At 42.5% G+C, this 21580-nt stretch overlaps 1 protein-coding gene across 3 annotated transcripts in view; it reads left to right on the top strand.

Annotated features, from left to right (window-relative positions):
- LOC128880648 (basal cell adhesion molecule-like) overlaps positions 1-16705 on the top strand; it is a 98942-nt gene extending 82237 nt beyond the window's left edge. For 2 of the 3 annotated variants that reach the window (XM_054130941.1, XM_054130942.1), the window contains exons 7-8: positions 6764-6876; positions 12116-16705. In XM_054130941.1, the coding sequence (XP_053986916.1) occupies positions 6764-6876; positions 12116-12323 (321 nt within the window). In that variant the 3' untranslated portion in view covers positions 12324-16705. Of the gene's footprint in view, positions 1-6763; positions 6877-7004; positions 7079-12115 lie in introns of all 3 variants that reach the window. The other variant, XM_054130943.1, reaches the window with a different exon arrangement.
- The last annotated feature ends 4875 nt before the right edge of the window (positions 16706-21580 follow it).

The following is a 21580-nucleotide window of genomic DNA, read 5'->3' as shown; positions in this document are numbered from 1 at the left end:
GATTGCATTTATATGCAATTATATATTCCTATTTCTACATCCTTTTCGGTATCTTCCTTATCTAACCGTGCTACTAAATACTCTAATCACGTTGAAATCGCAAGCTAAATCGTGTCGACACTTCGAACCTCAACTTCGTAGCCTGTCCAGCATCGAGGGAATAACCACTGGCACCGAAAAGTCAGGTTTTCGTCTCGCGGCACCCCGAATCACCCCCGCGCAACTTCTTTTCCCCATTCATCGGACCTCCGTCAGAAGTCGAGTGTCCATAACCCGGAGTTTCGACCAGGCGAAACGCGGGTAGAAAAAAGTCAAACGTTTGCATGAACAAAAGAAACGGTGGGGGCCGGGTGGAGTAGAGCGACGGTAGTCTGCGAAATGCCGAAACTCGGCCAACTCTGTTAATTGCTAATTATGCAGGCTGCGTCGCGTAGACAAAAGGAATCCAATTTGGCTTCGAAGAAGGCCGTACGAGTTCGCAGCGAGATCGGTGACTCGTTGTCGCGTGGCAACCTCTCTTGGCTGACGGATTCTGCGCCGTTCCGCAGTGACGCGTTATACATCTCGTACTATTTAATCAAATTCGTACTCGACACGAAATTTGGAAGTTATAAAAATGAGTATATACATCATTCGAAAAAAATGTTTAAACTTAACATGCTCTATCTGAAGGGGGACATTCAATGTTACAGACTGTTTTTTTCTAGGTGGACGCGCCTCCGAGATTTGAACATTACCTTTGTTTTTTTAAATGAAAACGTAGTTTTTTTTCACGCTAGACACATAGCTTATCTCAAGACGAATTTATTGATCTGTATTATGTTGACCTTAAAATGTCATTCAAGGTCATTTCTATGGCTTAAAGTTTTCTTCTTCACTGCACGTCCAGAAAATGTTTCTTATCTTCTAAATTCAAAAGTACGACCTTGAACATTTATGCAGCACCTGATTCTATCCCTAAATAACAGGTCAACTTGTTCTAAAGTTTCGCTAGCAATTCGTCTGCAAGCATTTATTATTCGAGCCTTCATATTTTCTGGAGAACGATACAATAATTTTCTTCGTAGTGAGTTGCAAATCCTTTTAGAAGACATTCCACTGGCCACCAGAGTGCGGATGTGGTTCCAGCATGACGGTGCTCCAGCTCATTACGATCGCCGCGTTCGACAAACTTTAAATGAAATGTTTCCTAGACGATGGATAGGTAGAGGAAGTCCAATACCTTTCCCACCAAGGTCGCCAGATTTAACACATTTGAATTTTTACTTGTGGGGTTACATAAAAGATAAAGTTTACATGCAGCAGCCCACAACAGCCGAAAATATGAAGGCTCGAATAATAAATGCTTGCAGACAAATTGCTAGCGAAACTTTAGAACAAGTTGACCTGTCGTTTAGGGATAGAATCAGGTGCTGCATAAATGTTCAAGGTTGTACTTTTGAATTTAGAAGATAACGTGCAGTGAAGAAGAAAACTTTAAGCCAAGGGAATGACCTTGAATGGCATTTCAAGGTCAACATAATACAGATCAATGAATTCGTCTTGAGATAAGCTATGTGTCTAGCGTAAAAAGAAACTACGTTTCCGTTAAAAAAAACAAAGGTGACCTTCAAATCTCGGAGGCGCGTCCACCTATAAAAAACAATGTGCAACATTGAATGTCCCCCTTCAGATGGAGCATGTTACGTTTAAACATTTTTTTTCGAATGATGAATATTTTGCGAGATAATCGCGTGGAAAGATTATAATGAGACACCCTGTTAAATTGGATATCTGTAAGCAACGACCGAGATGGTGCGTATAAAACACCTTGGGTGTACTTTATACTTTTACGCGCAGAGGTGGCTCTTTGTTTCCCCCTGGAAATATGTTACACGTTTCCAAACATGTCTCCAGGGGTACTCACGGCGGGAACCACTAGGAGGTGGACCACTTACTTGGCTATGACCCTTTCTGTGACTAACATCTTGGTTCCACCCAAAAAGAGTCATACTCACTCCCGCCATTTAATAAAGAATACGTTTATATTCCAAGTGCCTTTATTATTCACAAGAATAGATTATATTAAAGATTATTTAAAGTTTCTCATCATAAATTAACACGTTGAACAGTAAGTTACTTTTGGTCTGCCTTATCCTACTTTTTGCAAAAGACAGGTTCGCACCTATATTTTATTATTTTTTAATTTGTTTAAATATTCTTCCGCATATTTTTATTACTATTCATGTTCCCTTAACCTTCTGGATTTGTAAGTAGTTACGCCCAATCGAAACAGACAACGCTGCAGCGTCGTTAGTGCCATCAAACATCGATTCGAGTAGAAAAAGCCAACAATGGTCAGACGCGACAGACAAGTCGCGCAGCTCAGGAATGTTCGACGTCAATTTTCTCGAGAGCAAAGCCCCGCACAAAAAAATTTCACTCTACGTTTTCGATCCATTTTCTCACGTTGAAAGATCAACGTGACACTAAATGCAGATCTACCAATAGAGCAAGACTGAATTCAGCAAATACTGTCGTTAAGTGAAACGAGCGAAAACTCGTTTGTTCTTCCAAGATTGGCGTTTAATACGTGACAACCCTGGTCCCATCGGCGAACGGATTTAAATATAATCCGCAAAGTGGAGGCAGTTGATGCCGGAAGCGCGCGTACACGCGGGTGGTGCGAGCCGTCGCGCAACTATACGGGCTTAAAGACTGCGCCGATGAACGCCTGCGCTCTTTTAGGGCTTCGCGACGAATCGAGCCCGCTGGCACGAAAAGTTTCCTCTTATCCCCAAGCCGTCCCTCTTTTCGCGCTGCGCGAGCTTCCTCGTTGGAAAGTTGGCGACGTTGTCGGCGATGTCCATTAAGAGTTGAGCGAGTTTAGCGCGGCACTTAACGCGAGCAATATTGTTTCGAAAACGTTCTCCGTGTCGCGAGTCTCGGAAGATTCCGAGAGGCTCGCGCCTAGAGCGAGGTCTCGCCTTGGCTTTCATCCGGCGTCTCGACAGCCCCTGGAGACGAACGATCGGTCGTTTCGCCTCTGGCGTCTCTATTAACTATGGAAAGACTGATAAGGGCCTATGACCCACGCCTTAACATTTTACGATACTTGGGAGGGACCAATCTGGAGGTCCGAAGATGCTCTTCCGTGGAATGCTTCGCTCCAAAGGGCACTTTTGCCTATCAGAAAATAGACAATTTGCAATAAACAGGGGGACATGTTATGTTTGCTTTTTGGTTCATATCAGAAGAAATAGGAGACTTCGTGGTTCGTTTGTAAGTGCAACGAGTCGCGTGCACAATTAAGCTATCTACTATTATACTATTGTAGGGTACGATTTTAAAGAGATTCGAAGCCAAACGATTCGTTCATTACACGAATTGATTAACTTTATAAAACAGAAAGTTGAGAAATGCGGTCAAAATGGCCTCTGAAATAAATTATTTATCATTCAATGGCCAACAAAATTTTGTTGTTGAATGGTGTTAATTATTCAGGAGAGTTATTATAAATATGAAAGGTTATGACTATACCAAGTGCTTTGACACTTGAATTTAAAAATTTTCGAAAAGTAGAATTAATCGATTTGTGCAGTGAACGGCTCAAATGTCAAATCAGGGTGACTGGCTGTAGAGTGTGAGAACGTGCATGGATAAAAGCGCATGGAATCGAGCGAATGTTTAAGTTAAGGGAGCGAGTGCTAGGCGTCGGTTTGGGAACGAATGATAAGAGAGCGTGTGTTGTGTATGTATAAGGGTAAGAGGAAGACGCGACTGGAAGATTGCAAGAGTTTAGTTTTTAACCAGGAAGAGAGATCAGTGTATGAAAGTCAAATTTCGTGTGCGACTAATTCCTAAACAGTTGTAATTTTAATGTTTTCCGACAGTGGGACTCGACATGGCCCTCTAGTCTTCCTAGGGTTAATCTTCGATTCACTTTCAATTACTCGGCTCCGCGCGAGCTAGCGAAGCCCCTCGACGAGCTCGAACCCCCCTCCCACGCGAATCGATAGCTATTGCCCATCGCAAAACGCGCGCGAGCCCCGTTGAAGCTTCTAAAGAATCGGATGACGGATAGGGGTCGGGGCATTGCGGCGGAAGGAGGAATTCGAGCCCAGGGAGCAGAGGCAGACGTTTGAGAAAGCGAGAAGCGGTTTAGCGAAGCGGACAACAGAGGACAAAAGTAGGGCGGTCGCGATTAAAGGGAAAGATACTCTGCGAGTAGACGAGTATGGCTTAAAAATGATTTAATTTCGAGACTCGTTTATCTCTGCGGCCCTTCTCGCCGCTCCCCTAACCGCCGCTAATGGAGATCCAAAAGGAACTATCACGAACGTTGGAGCCAGAGCGTCAACGATCTCGGATGCGATGGATCAACGGTTTTCGAACATTTTTGGATCACAGACAATGAGTAGATGGTAACTATTTTAGGTTTGAGAACGTAAAGGAGAAAATTGAATATAGGGTGTTCAAAAAAAAGCATTCAATATTTATATGGTGTATAGGGCACGCTGTACTGAGTAAAAAAGCTTTAGTAAACATAGGTCCAAAGGTTAACCGTTTCTGATATATAAACATTTCTGTTTGCTAGTATCATGATTGACTTACTACTGGGTTTTCGATATTTATAGAAGATTTTCCACGTGTCCACCGCTTATTTCTGTACACGAAATCGAAAAAATGAAATTGACGAAATTGTCGGCACTTGAATAGGAACATTCAGAACGCAATTTATAAACACTGACATAAACATCGCATGCGATGGAAGCAAGTAAGTCAATCATGATACTAGCAAACTATGTTTACTAAAGCTTTTTTACTCAGTACAGTGTGCCCTATACACCGTATAAATATTGAATGCTTTTTCTTTTTGAACACCCTGTATATTTATATGAAATGGAGAATAAGATTTATGAAGCTGTTGTGTCGACAACGTATAAAACGTAAAGTAAGGCAGAAGCACATATAACATGTCAACTGCAAGTTCGAGTATCGACAAATAATACATATGATAGCTCTCAACCTACTTTTCGACTGTGGCATCTATTAACATAAATAATACATTACGTAATTCACCATAGCTTTCGAATAAATTAAGATTTCGAGAAGCGCTTTTCACTGTTACCTCAAAAGTGAAATGAAAGATAAGACAGATAAATGCTTTTACGTTAATAGTCCAACTTCTTCGTACGATATATCTAGAAGCAAAGTCCAGCTTCGACACCAGCGTATATTTTCTGTTTACTTTCTTTCATTCCGTTTGTATATAGAACTTCTATCGTAACTTCAGATAAACACGGCTCTTCCAGACTGATGACTGAGTTCTTAGCGATAGCGGAAACTTCGCGAAGCGAGACGAAACAGGAGAAACACGGACTAACGCGAGAGTGAATTTCTTTTGCATCCTCATATTGAAAAATAAAATTAAAAGCGTGCAAATAAAACAGCAGAAACTTTCGCGGGACGAGAGAATTAAGCATCGTTCGAAAGCTATTCAATTGTGTAATTTTACATTGTTCATCCCCTTATGATAATTAACAAAGACGTCGTTTCGACGTTGAACAGTGCAACTGAATATTCCGATCGAGCTCTTCTCGCAAGAGCTCGATTGGGTTCAAGTATGGCGACCGTGCTGGTCATGTCATATTCCTCGGGCACCCCTCCGTTTCCTTCCGTAATAAGAACCCTTTATGCAATTTAGACGAGTGCTTAGGGTCGTTATCATGCTGCGTAATAGAATTTCTGCCTATTAACCGGCAACGATGGCACGGCGTATTGCTCGAGTGTCTGCTTATAGTCTACCTTTTTCATTGTACCTTCTATATTTATTAGTTCTCCTAATGAGAACTATTCACATCAGAATATCCCTTGACGGTGAATTAAATAACCTGTTCATATCTAAATTAAGATTTGTTCTTTCATCTTTAACAACGTGATTACTCGTGTAATAGTCAAAACGTGTGGATAAACTACATATACATGAGCAATGCTTGATTTGACGATTGGAATTTGTCATATTAATGAGCGATTATTATTAACTCAGAGGAAATTGAAAAGGGGAATTGATGACGACCGCGTAGATCCGCGAATATGCAGAATTCGAGGCGAATTCGTATGCGAGGGATTTCGTCTATTTTAAATAAGGACCTTTTCTCGGTAAACGCGTTCGCGCGCAAAGAAACGTTCGGATCCGCGGTTAGCCCGGGGCGAATCATTCGCTCTCCGAGGAAATCTCGACGTCGCGACGTCTCGAAGCCTGCGACCGCCCAGCTCGGCTGCAGCCCATTACCTTGAATTGCAACCAGTCGTATCGTCGTCGTTCCAGCGAGTCGCGTCGCGTTACGCGTCGGGAAATATTCCCGACAATTTCCATACGCGGTCGCGATAATCCGTAACTCGTTTCGGTCCGCTCCGAGCTGTAAATTCGGCCGAAAGTTTGCCGCGGTTGAACACGATCGCGATCGCGCAACGCTAAGGCTCCGCGACTCTTACGAAATTTCAGGAAATTCATAACGACGACACCGTTGCGAGAATGATGAATTCGACACTTTAAAAGAAAATACTTTCCCAGTCTTTAAGATCCCCGTGAAAACGACTCGAAAGGAAAACTCGCGATAAGTATTCACTTCCTCGGAAATTAATTTTCAAAGAGAACTTTGTTTCGGAGTAATTTCATTGACCGGTCTCTTTAAGCACCTCTGCCCCTTTCCAAAGCCCCGATCGTAGTCACGATCTCGATAGAACTCGAAGAACACGTTTCGTCGCTGGTCCGTTTCAGGTGATGCCCGACTCGAGGACGGTGTACGACCATCACGGACTCTACTCGGTGATATCCAGTTTACGGCTCCAGTTGGAATCGGATCACATCGCAGGCGACAAAATAAACGTCAGGTAATTTCGCCCTGGACAATCACCTCTCCCGACAAAAGCACGACCACCATCACCACCATCACAACCACGCCACCATCGTCTTCGTCCAGCTCTCGACGATTAATGCGTCTCTATAAATTTTGTCGAAGATGCGAGGCGACCGTGGAATTGGATTCAAACTCGGACGCGCCGCTCGTCGAGACGCGCACCACGGAAGTTTTCGGTAAGCCTGAGCGCGATTCAGCGCACCCTTTCCCCACTCCTCCGTTCGGTGGCGCACTCAGACTTTTAACAAGGGAGCCTAACACGCCGCGTTACTTTTCGACACTTTACGGAAACGTTACCGAAGTAGATAGAGACGAAGTTTGTTAAACTTTTTTGCGTAGAATTTAATTCCCTTTGAGATTTGTTTGCAACATTTTTGAAATTCTTGCGAATTACGAATACACAGGATGTTCAAAAAAAAGCATTCAATATTTATATGGTGTATAGGGCACACTGTACCGAGTACAAAAGCTTTAGTAAAAACATAGCTCCAAAGGTCAACTATTTCTGAGATATAAACGGTTTTGTTTGCTATTATCATGATTGATTTACTACTAGGTTTTCGATATTTATAGAAGATTTTCCACGTGTCCACCGCTCATTTCTGTACACGCTTGGAATCTTCTTCGTACAGAGTCGCGAACTCTCTCGAAAATCCCATATTTCTGTCGAATTATTTGACAAGCATGGTGGATTCGGTTACGTAGTTCTTCTAAGTCGTTTATCGGGCTGGAATACACTTGGCTTTTTAAATATCCCCATAAAAAAAAGTCCAAAGGATTTCAATCGGGGGATCGAGAAGGCCATGCAACTGGTTCTTGAATGGGAACATTCAAAACGCAATTTATAAACACTGACATAGACATCGCATGCAATAAAAGCAAGTAAGTCAATCATGATACTAGCAAGCAAAAATGTTTATATCTCAGAAACGGTTGACCTTTAGACCTATGTTTTTACTAAAGCTTTTGTACTCAGTACAGTGTGCCCTATACACCATATAAATATTGAATGCTTTTTTTTGAACACCCTGTATATATAAGGATAGAAGAAACACAGGAGGTAGCCATTTTTATCCATGAAAGGATTTTGTGTTAGAAAGCGTAAAGATATAAAAAATGTCGTTACTTTCACCGCAGCATTAGTACGAGTCACCTTTTAAATAGCGTTACATTTACTCCATTTAACTTTATGAAGATAATAAGGTCCCTGACCTTAATGGTGGCAATTTTTGAGAAGAATCGCGACACTCGGCCTCGTCGCGCGAAGTACATTTCGTAAATACACGGTAAAGCTATTAGAACCGCTGAACTTGTTAACAGAATATAGACTTGGTGACCAAATGCTTGTGTTGGCTCGAAAACACTATTAATAATTCCAGCAACAGTAGCTTCTCGAGAGAGGTCATTTAGCAAAGTTAAGCTAATTAAGAATTATTTACGACGTGCAGGCTCTCCGAAGCATCTTGTGCATTTGGCAAGACCGAGGATTGAGCAAACATTCCCGAGACGTGCAATTCTCACGCAATGACTCGATATTTTTCACGAAAATGCCAGCAGAAGCTCTTTGTACAGTCGATTGGAACACCTTTTACGAATTTTTTGTTTTTCAACTATCGCGACGATCGACATCTTGGAACCTCCCCAAAGACTCACGCTCGCCTAAACAAAAATTCTACCGTTCGAAAAAAATAGATATCGGAAGAGGCGCGCGACTGCTCCCTTGCCGACCCCCTGGGTGCGCCACTACCTCCGTTCCATCTCTCTTCGTACCCCGCTTCTCTTTCTTCGTCGCAAAAACGGTAGAGTGGGGTTGGTAAAGCGCGGTAAAGCGACGGACGCGTTAATTAACGCGAACCTGACGGCACGAGAAACGATTACCTCGTTATTTCCGAGCGAAAGAGGCGCGGAACGAGCGAGAGAACGCGACGAGTTACTTTCGCAGGAAATTAAGCATCGCCTGTGCGCTCCGACGAATTAAGGATGCTTTACGATCGCCATTCGCCCGTTCCTGTGAAACGGAGGCCTTGGCTATTCCGCCTTCGACGGCCGCAGAAGTCGGCCCCGCGGTCCCCCTCGAGACCACATCGCGATCCATCGAAATTAAAACAATAATTTACCCTCGTTTACCTTTCCCAACCCTTCGCGTCGACCTTCCCGCGGCTACATCTTCGAATGGCTTAATTTGGGTCTCTCTGGACCCAGCGGAGGACAAGATTATCTCAAAAATATTCGAAGCGAATGGTCGAAGCAAAAGTTCCCAAATATCGGCACTCTTTTGGCTGGTGTCCCCGTTTAAAGAACAGGACGGGAAAATGGGGAAGGGAGTCAACCACCCACGCCTGATGCGCGGGATGGGAGCGATCGAATCGCGGAATTCGTTAGTTAGTTATGCCAAGGCACGTATCTCGCGAATACAAGCGTAGAAAGCAACGGTCCACCGGATCCGCGCGTAACGATGCGATTGTGTCCAAACTAACCGCTTCGAGCCGCGTGAAACCGTCGGCCGGTGTGTTATTTTAGCAATTCCAGCTCCACCGAATTAAGAACATCATAATTCTCAAAAAAAATGAGCCCCTTTGTAAAGGTTTGCCGCTGTATAGGCTGCAGTAACGTGACTAATAGCTAATTACTAATTACTTTCTCTTTGTCCGCGCACGTCCGCGCATCGCGCAGGCTTCTTTCGTTCAAAGGTTGACACATTTCTAAAGGTAATAATTTATTTACGTACATTATGGCATAATGAAAATGAAAATTTTCAGTCTCTTTGTACGTTTCATCATTACGACGGCTCGGGTAAAAACCATTAACTTAATCATCTCGCGCACTGTGTACAAACTTTAAGACAATAAACAAATTACGCTCGAAACGCGCCAGCAACGCGGCATGATTTTCTAAAATAAAAATAGCGAACAAACGATCATTATTTGTTATGATTAATCAGTTTGCTACTTCGATAAATCAATTCACCCTTAATATTTTACGTTCCATTTATCAATTTCGAGTCATAATATACATTACCATCCCCTCGAGTTTTGGAATTGTCTCGAACATAAATTCAAAATGTGATTAAAATATTCCCTCCTACGAGATAAAAATGTCTGCTCATGTCTGCTTTAGATCTTATAACTGGAACTGTCGATTATTTCTGTTCATATTTCGTTGCAACGGACTATATTATTTCAAATTTTTAATGGAATTTCATTTGAATTTTGCCAATTCGTTTTGCCGTTTTTATCAAGATCATCTAACCGTGCACAAATGACGTAACAAGCATCGAAAGTCCGCATGCTACAGGCCACAGGTTCCCTGTCCCTAGTCGTGGTGGTTACAAAATCGCCGAGGGGATTGAAAAACTAGCGACCAAGACGAAGAAGGGAAGAGAAGGAACGCCCGAACGTCTCGACAAAATTGCTCTTAACGATCCTCGATTTTCTCGTTAGTCGGAATCGTTCTTGGAAGCGACGCGGTCGTACGTCGCGACGCTCCGTAACCCCCGCCGCCCCCCCCCCCCCCCCCGACATCGGCTCACTTCGAATAGACCCGCGGCCAAATTTCGTACGTCGAAACTTTCCATCGTGCCACCCCCGCTTGCCCGTCGACGTCGAGCCTCCTGCACCCTCTTGCTCGTTCCTTTCTCACCAGCGAGTCGACGTCGCTTTCACGGCCGACTGGCGGCAAGGATCGAGGATAAACGTCGCTCAACCGAAGTGCAAAGTTACGAAGCGACGGGACGCAAAGTTTTGTCTGCCTCGGCTAAGAAGCTTCAAATTGTCGCGAAAATTTCGAACGATGCTCTCGTCCGTCGCGCGGGTCGCGGGCGTGAGCCATCGGTGTCGCGAAGACCGTACACCTGAAAAGTGGTAGATAATCAGATTCGACGTGAAACGGCTCCACACTGGTGAGATTGCGAGGGTTTTTTTCAAAAGAGATTTGCAATTAAACCGTGAAAATAAGACGAAATAAAATACTAGATAAAACAATAAAAATTCTGAAAGCTCGCAAGGAACATCAACCGAATTTAACATTCGGATTTCGATGAAATTTGATACACAGGCGGATCAAATGTTAAATTTAAATATTCTGTATTGGTTTCTCAGGAATGTAATTAAATAGGGATCTCGTTTACAACTTCGAAAGTAATTTTCGCTAGGGGTATTACTATTGCTTGGATTTATTTTAATATTGAACTGGCTTTCTATTAATGCACATGTAATGGGTATTCGAAAAAGTTCGTGGCGTCTTGTCGCTCGATCAAGGCGAGAATGCTATCCAGGCTTGTGAAAAAATTTGTGGTTTTTACGGACTAAATGCTCTATCAAAATTTGGATGTCAAAAAAGCATCACGCTGTGGTCGACCAATCACAGAACGCTGTGATGAAATCATGCAAATGGTTGAGAAACGCCACGAACTTTCTCGAGTACCCAATGTATATATACAGTCAGTCCCATAAGTATTCGTACCCTCTATAATCCAAATAAATGTGTTGTTATGAATATATACATGTGTGAAATTTATTCATGTACATATTTATAATGGAAAATTGACTTAAGAACATGAAACCTACGATTTAAATTAGACAAATTTCGTCACTAGATATGAAGGGTACGAATACTCATAAGACTGATTGTATTATAAGTGATGCAACAGAAATAGAATAATAAATTTGAAACAGGAATTGGGTGCGATTGTTCATACATTCATATACAGGGTGAGTCTTATAACGTGACGACCTCAAATAACTCGGTAGACATTCCGTTTAAAAAAATGAAGATAAACCTAATATTTGAATAAAAAAGTAAGGTAATGAAAAACAGATTACAGCACTGTATGTCCCTCTAGATACCATGCAACTTTTGTTTGAAACATTTTGTCGTACAACAAATATCTTACGATTTATTTGAGGTCGTCACCTTATAAGACTCGCCCTGTATGAATGATGAAAAACAAACTACAATCACAACTTTACCCCTTGAACACGAATACCATCCGATATAAAAGAATACGTGTTTAATATTTTTCAATGTTCGACACGTGTACCAAGTTTCATTAAAATCGGCGTAGCGGTTGATGTTTCTCGCCAGTGCTAGATGATGAAGAAAAGAAAGAATTTTTCAAAGAGAGACCTGATATCGCGTCACTTTTCCGGCGTTTGGGAGCCAATCGTGCCCATGACAGGGCAGTCAACGAAGCACGGTTCTCTTGGATGTTTCAGTGGAGGGTCATGCGAGCGTCGCGACGCCCTCCGTGTGCCTGACAGTGGCGAGCGCGCTGATGCTGCGACTACTGCCACCCGTTTAGAGAATCTACCGGCGGACCAGCGAATCGACCTATCGACCCGCCGCGTCTCGCTCGCGCTGGCGTTCGCGATAGCGACTGGACTCGCGGCAACTAGCCGAACCGGATGGCCAAGGAGAAGCTGAAGCGGATGGCGATGGAGATGGAGGAACGGGAAGACACCGACAGGAGACCAGGGATGGTATCGCGGCGGACGTTTAGCAACAGGAAAACGATCAGTCGCGAAATCGAAACAAAACATGGTCGTTACCGCCCGCTTCGCTCGAATGGTCGGCGACTGAGATGGGCACGGTTCGATTCTATCTTAGAGAATAGCAAGTAACGAATAAACTAACGTGTAGCAATTTATTCGTGGCGTTTGTTCGATCGAGCAACTCGATTTTGCTTTGCGCGTTGTGAAATACTTCGATGTACAGTACAGATATTAATTTTTATCCGCAGGATTACGCGCGGTAGGACATTGAACGAGAGGGCTCGATTTTACGGGTCTATGTAGCGGGAGTATTATTTTTTTTAAAGCTACTTTTACACTAGTGGAAAGTACAGTTCGTATGTATACTAGATAAAAATAAAGATTATTAAATAATTCAGAGCGTGTCGTCACTGTCTTCTATTTGTGCTTTCCACTAGTGTGCGAGGATTCAAAAGAGAACGGGTAGTTCGAACTAAAAACAAATCGTAGAATCGAGCCTCCCTTTAGATTAGACTATCCAATCGTTCGTAACCCTGTAAGAGTAACGAATAAAATAAGAATTTTGCCTATCTCTAGTCGGCGACCCTAGCCGGGAATTTGGAGACGACAGGTGCGAGAAAACGCTTTCAATGACAGGGTACTATCTATCGAGCGCGAATTTTTTACGCGGCACTCCTGTTTCCGAGTCGCGATGTCCGGATGCATGCATTCCAGACGCGTAGGGGAAGTTTGCCTCGCTTAGACCGCGTTGTTAAATAATTGAAATTAGTACGATAACGTCACTTATCGCGTTTGCTTACAAGGTTATGCCCATATTACTGTACATGGCCGATTTTCGTGTTGGAAAGTGCACCACTTGATTTGTTACGCGGTAAAATCTAATTTCGAGGAGTTTGATGTAATATCAGAGCCACGCAGCTGGTAAGTTTACAACCCCGAAGGTAATATATTTTAATATTCTATATATTTATGATATAGTATGATAACTTTATACAGGGTAGCCCGAAAGTTCCGTTAGAACTGTACGATCTATCATAACTTTTTCAAATTTTCCACCGGGATTCGATGAGAGCTTGCAGCAAAGTATACTTATAAATAAACGCGAAAACGTTCATTCTCTACCGAGATCGTTTAACGATAGCAATTGGACTCAAAATTCCAAGTAATTTTCGGATCGATAAATTATACAAAACTAAAATCAAAAATTGCTAATAATGCAAAAGATAAAAGCAACGACTATAATCGTAATCGTAACAGATCTTTCGGTCCACTCTGTAGCATATTAATGAAAAGATCTTTGGGCTCAATAAAGTGGCGCACGAGGTAGAAACTCCACGATAGTCGAGTTTTTTAAATTGAATTACACTTGGTTGCTCCAATTGGGTCGGTTTAATTACGGCATTACTTTCATTTTCAACGTTCGTTCAATCAATTTCAAAGCGTTCGTATGATTTAGGCAATCTTTCCCTTAGAGTTATTATTTCAACTAACGAATAAAGACTCAAAAGACTCATCCATGAGCAACGATTTCATTCGACGAAAAACGACTAGCTGTTCGCGCATAAATCTGTAGCGTTGTTCGAAACAGATTTATTTCACCGAGAGTTTATTCGTTATTCGAACGGCCTCAACGACGAGTAAGCGTCTTCGTTAAGTCGCGGTCGTCTATTGTACATCACACATTGCCGCGCGACGCAGTAGATCAACGGTTTCTCATATCGATTCTTCCTAATTTTTCGTTCAACATTTTATTCGAATAAAAGAATCACTCGTCGTTCTCGAATGACTTCATTTTTTTTGCGACTTCTAATCGAATGCTATCTAAAGCAGAATTTATTTGAAAAAGTGTGTTCGACGTTTTATTCGAATAACGCCCAACCCTGCTTCCATTACAAGCTAGCGAGAGCGTTGAAATCGCGCCATAGCGCGCGCGAGCATCGATACGCGATCCATGAGCGCAGCCGAGCGCTGGACCGGCCCAACGCGGATTATCGTCTCGTTTTGCGGCACGCGACTCGAAAGTACGATTTACGAGACTATAAGCCGATTAATTTGTAAAATTCGACGTGCACGGCTGGGGCAAACATTTGTTGAAATTGTACGGAAACGGGCGATCCTTCCGACCGATCGTCGACGATCCTGACCGGTCCACGCAAATCTCGTCGTAGTTCGTTTCCGCGCGACGGAAGAGTCGGTCGTAAGTTGCGGGTTCACGCGCCATCGAAGGTTCGTTTCCACCGAACGTAAAACCAAGACTTTTAATTTTAATGCCGCGATAGTAAACGCCTGGCTTCACTTTGTTCCAATATTTCCGTCTCGCAACCCCTGGAAACAATCCATACATTGTAGATATATTTTTTCAACAGTATTGTATATACTGCCCGTACGTGAAATTGTATACACTGGTCCCTCAGTTTACACGGCACTTGTTATACGTGGCTTTTGTTTCGCGCGATCAACAATCACTCGATTTACGCGATACCTTTTATACACGGTTCAGTTTTAACCAGTGGAAAAAAAAAGGTTTTCCCATGTTATTTCGGCAAAAATCATTCCGCATGTGCGGTGGAAAAGTTTCGTTTAATCGAACCGTTGACATTATTCTGACCCCGTTTCCGTCGACACGAATCATCGAACCCTGTCAAGTTTAAAGGGGTAATGGAACGACAATCGTTGCGAATTTACGATCTTCGCGAATTCATTGTTGGATTTACTTCGCAGGAATTCTTTGGAAACTTTTCACGACGCCGACAAATGGCTCTATAAGTTCGAAAAACCGTACTTTAAGTGGTTTCCCATTCGCGTCGTAATAAGAGGTAACTCGAAGGAGATCCATTAATCTCCCCCTTGTTTCCATCAATGTCAAACGGCCGCTTTAAAGCACTCGAATGGGCGCGATCCTGATTTTATAAATTTAATTGTTCGCTCGTTAATTTTCCTAGAAAAGAAAAATTACAAGCATCGGCCTTCTGGATCGCATGCACGTGCCCCCTTAATGTCACGTGAACACGCACCTGTAGCGAGGGTCGCGAGCGAAGCGTCTCGATGTTCCGCCGCCATATTCCGCCGTCTCTCTCGCATTTACGCTCTCTCGCATTACGCGCCCCCGCATTACGCGCTCTCGCGTACACGCGTGTTGTCCCCGTTTACGGCTTCGAAGCTTCCATTCCCCGGTACTTGTACTTCCGAAACGACGCGCGCTCTACCTCCTCGCGCCGCCACTCTTCTAGCTCGTAGTCGCAATTGCGCGTCTCGTTCGCGCGACCAGCCGACCGACCGCTTCCGGATTCCGCACCGCGCCCGCCGTCGACCGATTCGCCTTCCACGCGACTGGAGATTGGCAACATTCGATTCGAATGATAGATAATCGACGAAACCAACGTGCATCGATACATTCATGACCTTCATGCGATCGAACGATTTCCGTTACTATTAATTTCTTACTAATTACTGTTCAACCTTTCGCCAATAGATCACGGTACCGTCGTACTTGTCATGTTTATTAATAACAAAGTGTAAATTTCCAGAAACGCCAGGTGCTGTAATGATTCTAAAGAATTGATTTCGAAATTGTAGCGAGCAATTGCCATATTTCAATCTCGTTAAAGTAGCATTTCAAACGTTCAACTCGAGTTATAAATTGATTTATTGGAAAATAAATTTCGAGATCGATTCGGCTCAGAGGTTTTCACGACGCTCATTAATTTAACGGTGAAAAGGTCAACGTGTAATGGATCGTTATTCGAGAATTTTGCCCATCTCCGCTCGCGGCTCTTCCTCCTCCCCGGAGTGCCACCCTGTGCGTGCATGTGTGCGTGCGTGTGTGTGCGTGTATACTTTGTACATACTTGCGACGCGCGTATTATACCTGTCGTATCGACGTACCTTACCGATTAGAAGAAAAGAATCCGAAGATCGCATCGAAGCGAAATTTATCGCGCTTTCCGTAGTATAGGCAACGACCGGTGGCGTCTATTAAGATTCGATTACGATCATTTCCTAAACGTTGACACGATCGTCGAATCGATCGGAAAAATCGAGAATTCGTTCTGATCTCGTTCGGCGAGCGTCGTCCAGTCTTTGGATGAAAAACGCGAACTTCTATTGCAGAAATGGACGCCACGACCGCTTCAGCTAGCGGCTCGACAAGTTCTCGTGCTCGCCGTGAGCTGAAACGATCGCGACGCCGAATTCCGATCTACGATCTTCAAGCAGTCGCCACTCGTCGACATCCCGAAACCCATCGGAAAGATTACGTACTTGTGTGTATGGCCTAATGTATATATTTCGCATATTTAGTAAATAAATCGTATTTCATTACAGGCGTTTCTTCGATACACGCACCCCGGCCCGTGTTCCAACTCCAGTTTTGTCCCGTTTCGTCCTTAAAGGGAATCCCTCTTCGCCTCCCTTTCTCACGAAACTCTTCGTAAGCGTGCGCAACTGGTTAGTGCTCCGGTTCTCCGTTCAACCCTCGACCGAGAGCGTGGACTACAGTTCAGTAGCTTACCCTGCTGTACTCGCCCTGCGATGGGCTTTATCAGCTTTTACTGTAACTAATTATAGCGAGTACACACCAGTTGCGTATCCGCGGCAAAATATGATATTTTCTAAAGCTAGAAATCCTGAGGTATCGCAACAATTTTGTAGCGTGCTACGATTATAAGCCGTGTGCCTCGAACACGTGACAAATGGTCACGTGTCTAGCGGATGGTTAATTGATTATGGGCGTCTGGTGTGCGATGACCTAACTGGTCCGTTAAATTACCAGCTTGCAAACGTAATCGCTTTTCAACTCTTGGGTTTACTCCATTTCCTGTGCTACTTTTTTTAATTTCAAACCAAAGTACACATGATCGTAATTAAGCGTAAAGAACGATGTCGTTAGGATTAAAGTCCCTTTTCTAACCGCTTCGCGAAAGAGACAAGTGAATCTAGCCGCTCCAGAATGCCTCGCTGGACGATAGTTTTCCGTTGGCTGGCCACGAGGGATTAGTTCCAACATGCCGCGTCTCCAGCGGTCAGGAAAGAATTAATTAACGATCGTTCGTGACACGAGACAATACGGGTCGTGGCTCGTCGATGGAGCTTCTTCCTTTACCCGATACGAGGGAAATTCTGGAGCGAATAAACGGCTAGTCTAAGCGGACAGAGTCCCGGAAGCCGATCGATGCTAATGGCCCGTGCCAGACGGCCCGTCTTGGCTCGACTCTGCCCACTGTTCTATCAAAGAATATCCCTTTCGATGTGGTTATGTTTTTTTCGTATCCCTTTTAATTGTTCCGCAAGCCGCGCAACTACATTATCTGAATCAGTCGAACAAAGAGGAAAAGACACCATCTATCTAATTATAATCGTGCGTACAGTCACTTGAAATGAAAAAATCAGATGACGAATCTCTTTCGTCACAAGAGATCTTGTCGTTTCCATCGACGAGATCCAGGCACCTTCTGTTCCAATGCCGCGGAGAACTACAATAGAAGAAAAGTCGCGAAATGAAGGAGCGTTCCTAACATTCGATCTAACCCATTGAATTTCCTTAAATTTCAACCAGAAACACGAACGCTCGTTTCGTGCGGAATATCAGGGCAGATAATCAGCCGATAGATTAGTTTTGTGTATGAACAAAGAGTAGGTCAACTGTCGCGCGACGTCGCTCGAGAGTCGATAATCCGAGCACTGGCTGCATGGGACCACAGTTATGGCAGTAAACAGACACAGCTGGGTTGGTACTATGGAAAATAATACGAAGAAATTTGCATTAGACTTTCTCAATCGTGGGCTTCGCGTAATGCACGTAATACCGGACGCTACATAATAGAACCACGTTTCAATTGGGTCATTCCACGCCATATCGATCGTGTTTTGCGGTACGTATCAAAGATTTTGTTGAAATTGCAATACGGTGAAGTTAGCAGGTGTTTAAGTCGTTATTTTGCTGGTTTCGTGTTTAATTCGGAATCATGGAACGTTGAATGTTGCGAGTGTATTTGAACGAAGATACGAGAATTTAATTCGAATTTAATTCATTTGTACATACTCCTTTACGTTCAAATAGTCAAACATCACAAAATTCAACATACCATACGTTTTAAATAAACCTGCAAAATGACATTTGAACGAAAACGTGATGTACGGATGGATTAAAATCATATTAAATTCATTTGTACAATCTGTTTTTCCTTTAAATTTAATACGGTTTTAATTTGTTTGTTCAATCCCGCGTTCGTTCGAAAAATTTTAACGAACAATTACTACAATCGGTCGTCCTGTATTTTCCTTTCAACGAATTTAATCCCACTAAAATTATGGCAATATCATGTTTCAATTTCACAAAAATCCCAGATATCCATCGCAACATGTCGTCGATTAAAAATGAACGACACTTGGAAACATTAAAACACAACTTGCTCTTTGTACGTGGAAAGGTGAGCCTATCGAACTACAATGGTAATAGATCTGCATGTTTCACTCTTTCGACGGTACGATGAATTTCGACTGCGCACAGCAGCAAGTCATTGTTCAAAATAACTTTGGAAATATAGCTAACGAATAATAAATATTTGCGAACCTAGATGAGATTCCTCGCGGAATACCCGAGCGCTTGATAATCTCTCTAGGATAGCAATAATTAAAACTTACGATCTTACGAAGAGAGTACAAAGCGTGTCGAGTGCTCGGTCTCCCGAAAATCATTATACAGGGTGAGTATAGTCGTGTTAATTGGACCACAGAATGGAATAACTTTCATCTCAAACCTAATTCGAGTAACCTTTCTCCCATTTCTGATGCGCGATAGCAAAGATCTACCTTGCGGTTAAGAAATTCCATTTTCTTACAAATTTGCTACACGGTGAGCTTGCATTGGTAATTGCATCCGTCAACGCATCGGAACAGAATTGCGCCGCGGCTTGAGATGAATTTCAAAGGCGATACATAAAACCGTGATAGTATGAAAGTAACCGAACAGTACAAGCGCATTTAAAGCTGCTTCCGATGCTTCCGCAGAGTTAGACGCGATTCTCTCTCTAACCTGGGGACTTTCTCCGAGAAGGTTCAAATGCATGTCAATACGCTTAAGGCATTAGGCCAACCACAGAACACATTGGCATTCAATTTTAGAGTATACGTGCTCAATATAGAAACTGTGACGTGTTATAACTCTGAGCGAAGTTGCATCAAACCACTCGTTGCTTGTTCTAAATAATTCTCAAATATATTCCAATATAATTAGACCTTGCAGAAATGTATATTTATAAAGAATTCAAAGAGAGAAATATTTTATATTTATCACGCAACAAATATTCCAATCTGAGAAATGGCTTGAATACTTGGATAAATGACTGTCAACCCGAGACACTTCCTCTAACTCCTGAGGATATGAATGTTGACTTACAAAATAATCATGTTGGAATACTTGAGTAGTCTCTATCCAATATTGATATACAGAAATGAAGTTTTGTTACAAACACATCCACATCAGAACATGCACGTTAGGAATGTAATTTGGTTGCTACATTATTCAGTCCCTCAACGCTCCAATTCAACTTTCGGTTTCCGACAATTTTAGATAGCTTATAAATGGAAAGTCCGAAAACGTAGCAACTATTATGCTATTATTATGCTATATTTACCTATTATGGCATACGAAAATAATGACACACGTTTCAAACTGTATGTACAAACTCAGAGAGCTGTTAGAGAAATACATTTGTAAAAACAAAAGATAAGGAAATCGTGTACTTGTCTGCGACTTTTCTTTGTCGTGAGAATACTATCAAGAGCGAGTGTTTATGGGAATCACGACAGAAGCTACCCGTGTAATACGCGGTTTATACTTATAAACTGCATCTCGTATATTTTTTTTTCAGGGTATTTTTTTTATTTGTTAAGGATAGAAATGAAACAATTTATTTTTTGCGAGTGGTAATTGAAAACAACTCTGTGAGTGATAGCTACCAAAAAAATCAGGAATGACGATCGGTTATTTAGCTGACACATGCAAAAGTTTTAGAACGATCGGAGTTCTGGAACATGGTTAAATAATTTAAAAGAAACAAAAATCCTATGCGTTGCGCTCCGTGCAATGGGCTGAAGGAGAATGAGATAATGGTCAGACACACTATGCGTATCGTTACAGCTGTGCATACGACAGGGACTGCATATTTTCACTATAACTAATAGCTTATAAAACAATGAATCCACCGAGGTTCAATATGTTGATCTTCACGTAATCTCTACTGTACTTACAAGAAAAGCTTTTTAGGTGTCCGCTTCCGACTGTTTTGATTTTTGGATATGTTTCAAAGGACTGAAAAATAAGATATACGTATTTTTTTTATATTGGCTCGTTTGCATATTTAGGCGGTGAAACGACCCCCTAAGGTTTCAGTAGGCTATCTCCGAAACTATCATGTATGGAAGAAAACTTTTTAAGGAAAAGTTTCATGGTTTTCTATCTGCATATAAAATCTGGCCCGAAAACCCTTTGGTGAGTCGTTTCAATATGAAAAAATACGTATATCTTATTTCTCGGTCCTCTAAAACATATCCGAAAATCAAAACAATCGCTAGAGGACACCTAAAAAGCTTTCCTTGTTAGTAGAATTTCACTTACATAAATTCAATAGACTCTATTCACGAGGTAGGATATCACTCCAAACGCTATTAAAACAATTCTACGCCAATGCACGCGGTCTTGCAACTTGAATCCCAAGACTCCAATGTATATAATAGGAAATTTACGGGAACGTCGAATTACGACGCAGCTGCGACCATTTCAGGATTCAGGTATAAATTACTACGGACCTTTCTTTACAAAGAAAAGCAAGTTTCGTAACCGAATGAAATTAAAGGAATATGCAACAGTCTTTGTCTGCTTTCAGACAAAAGCTGCGCGACTAGACTTTAAAGCTTGCTCTTCGCGGAAAGAGAAAGAGCTTAGAAAATGCTACTAAAATTAGTCGCGAAAAACAGCCACTTCTTTCTAGGATGCTTGGAATCAATTTAACCTGGTATAGATTGCTGGAATCAATTCGATCCAGTCTATATTGCTACAAACACCCTCTACACCGAATCAAGATTCCCGGAACAAGTCTCCTGGCCCCTATGAGCGCTGGAATCACTTTGACCCGGCATACAATGTAACGAGCTGTTTTCGTGGCAACACCTCCAAAGGGTTAAGCAACA

This window comes from Hylaeus volcanicus, chromosome 8, assembly GCF_026283585.1.
Source record: "Hylaeus volcanicus isolate JK05 chromosome 8, UHH_iyHylVolc1.0_haploid, whole genome shotgun sequence".
NCBI lineage: Eukaryota > Metazoa > Arthropoda > Insecta > Hymenoptera > Colletidae > Hylaeus > Hylaeus volcanicus.
This window is presented reverse-complemented; position numbering and strand designations above follow the sequence as displayed.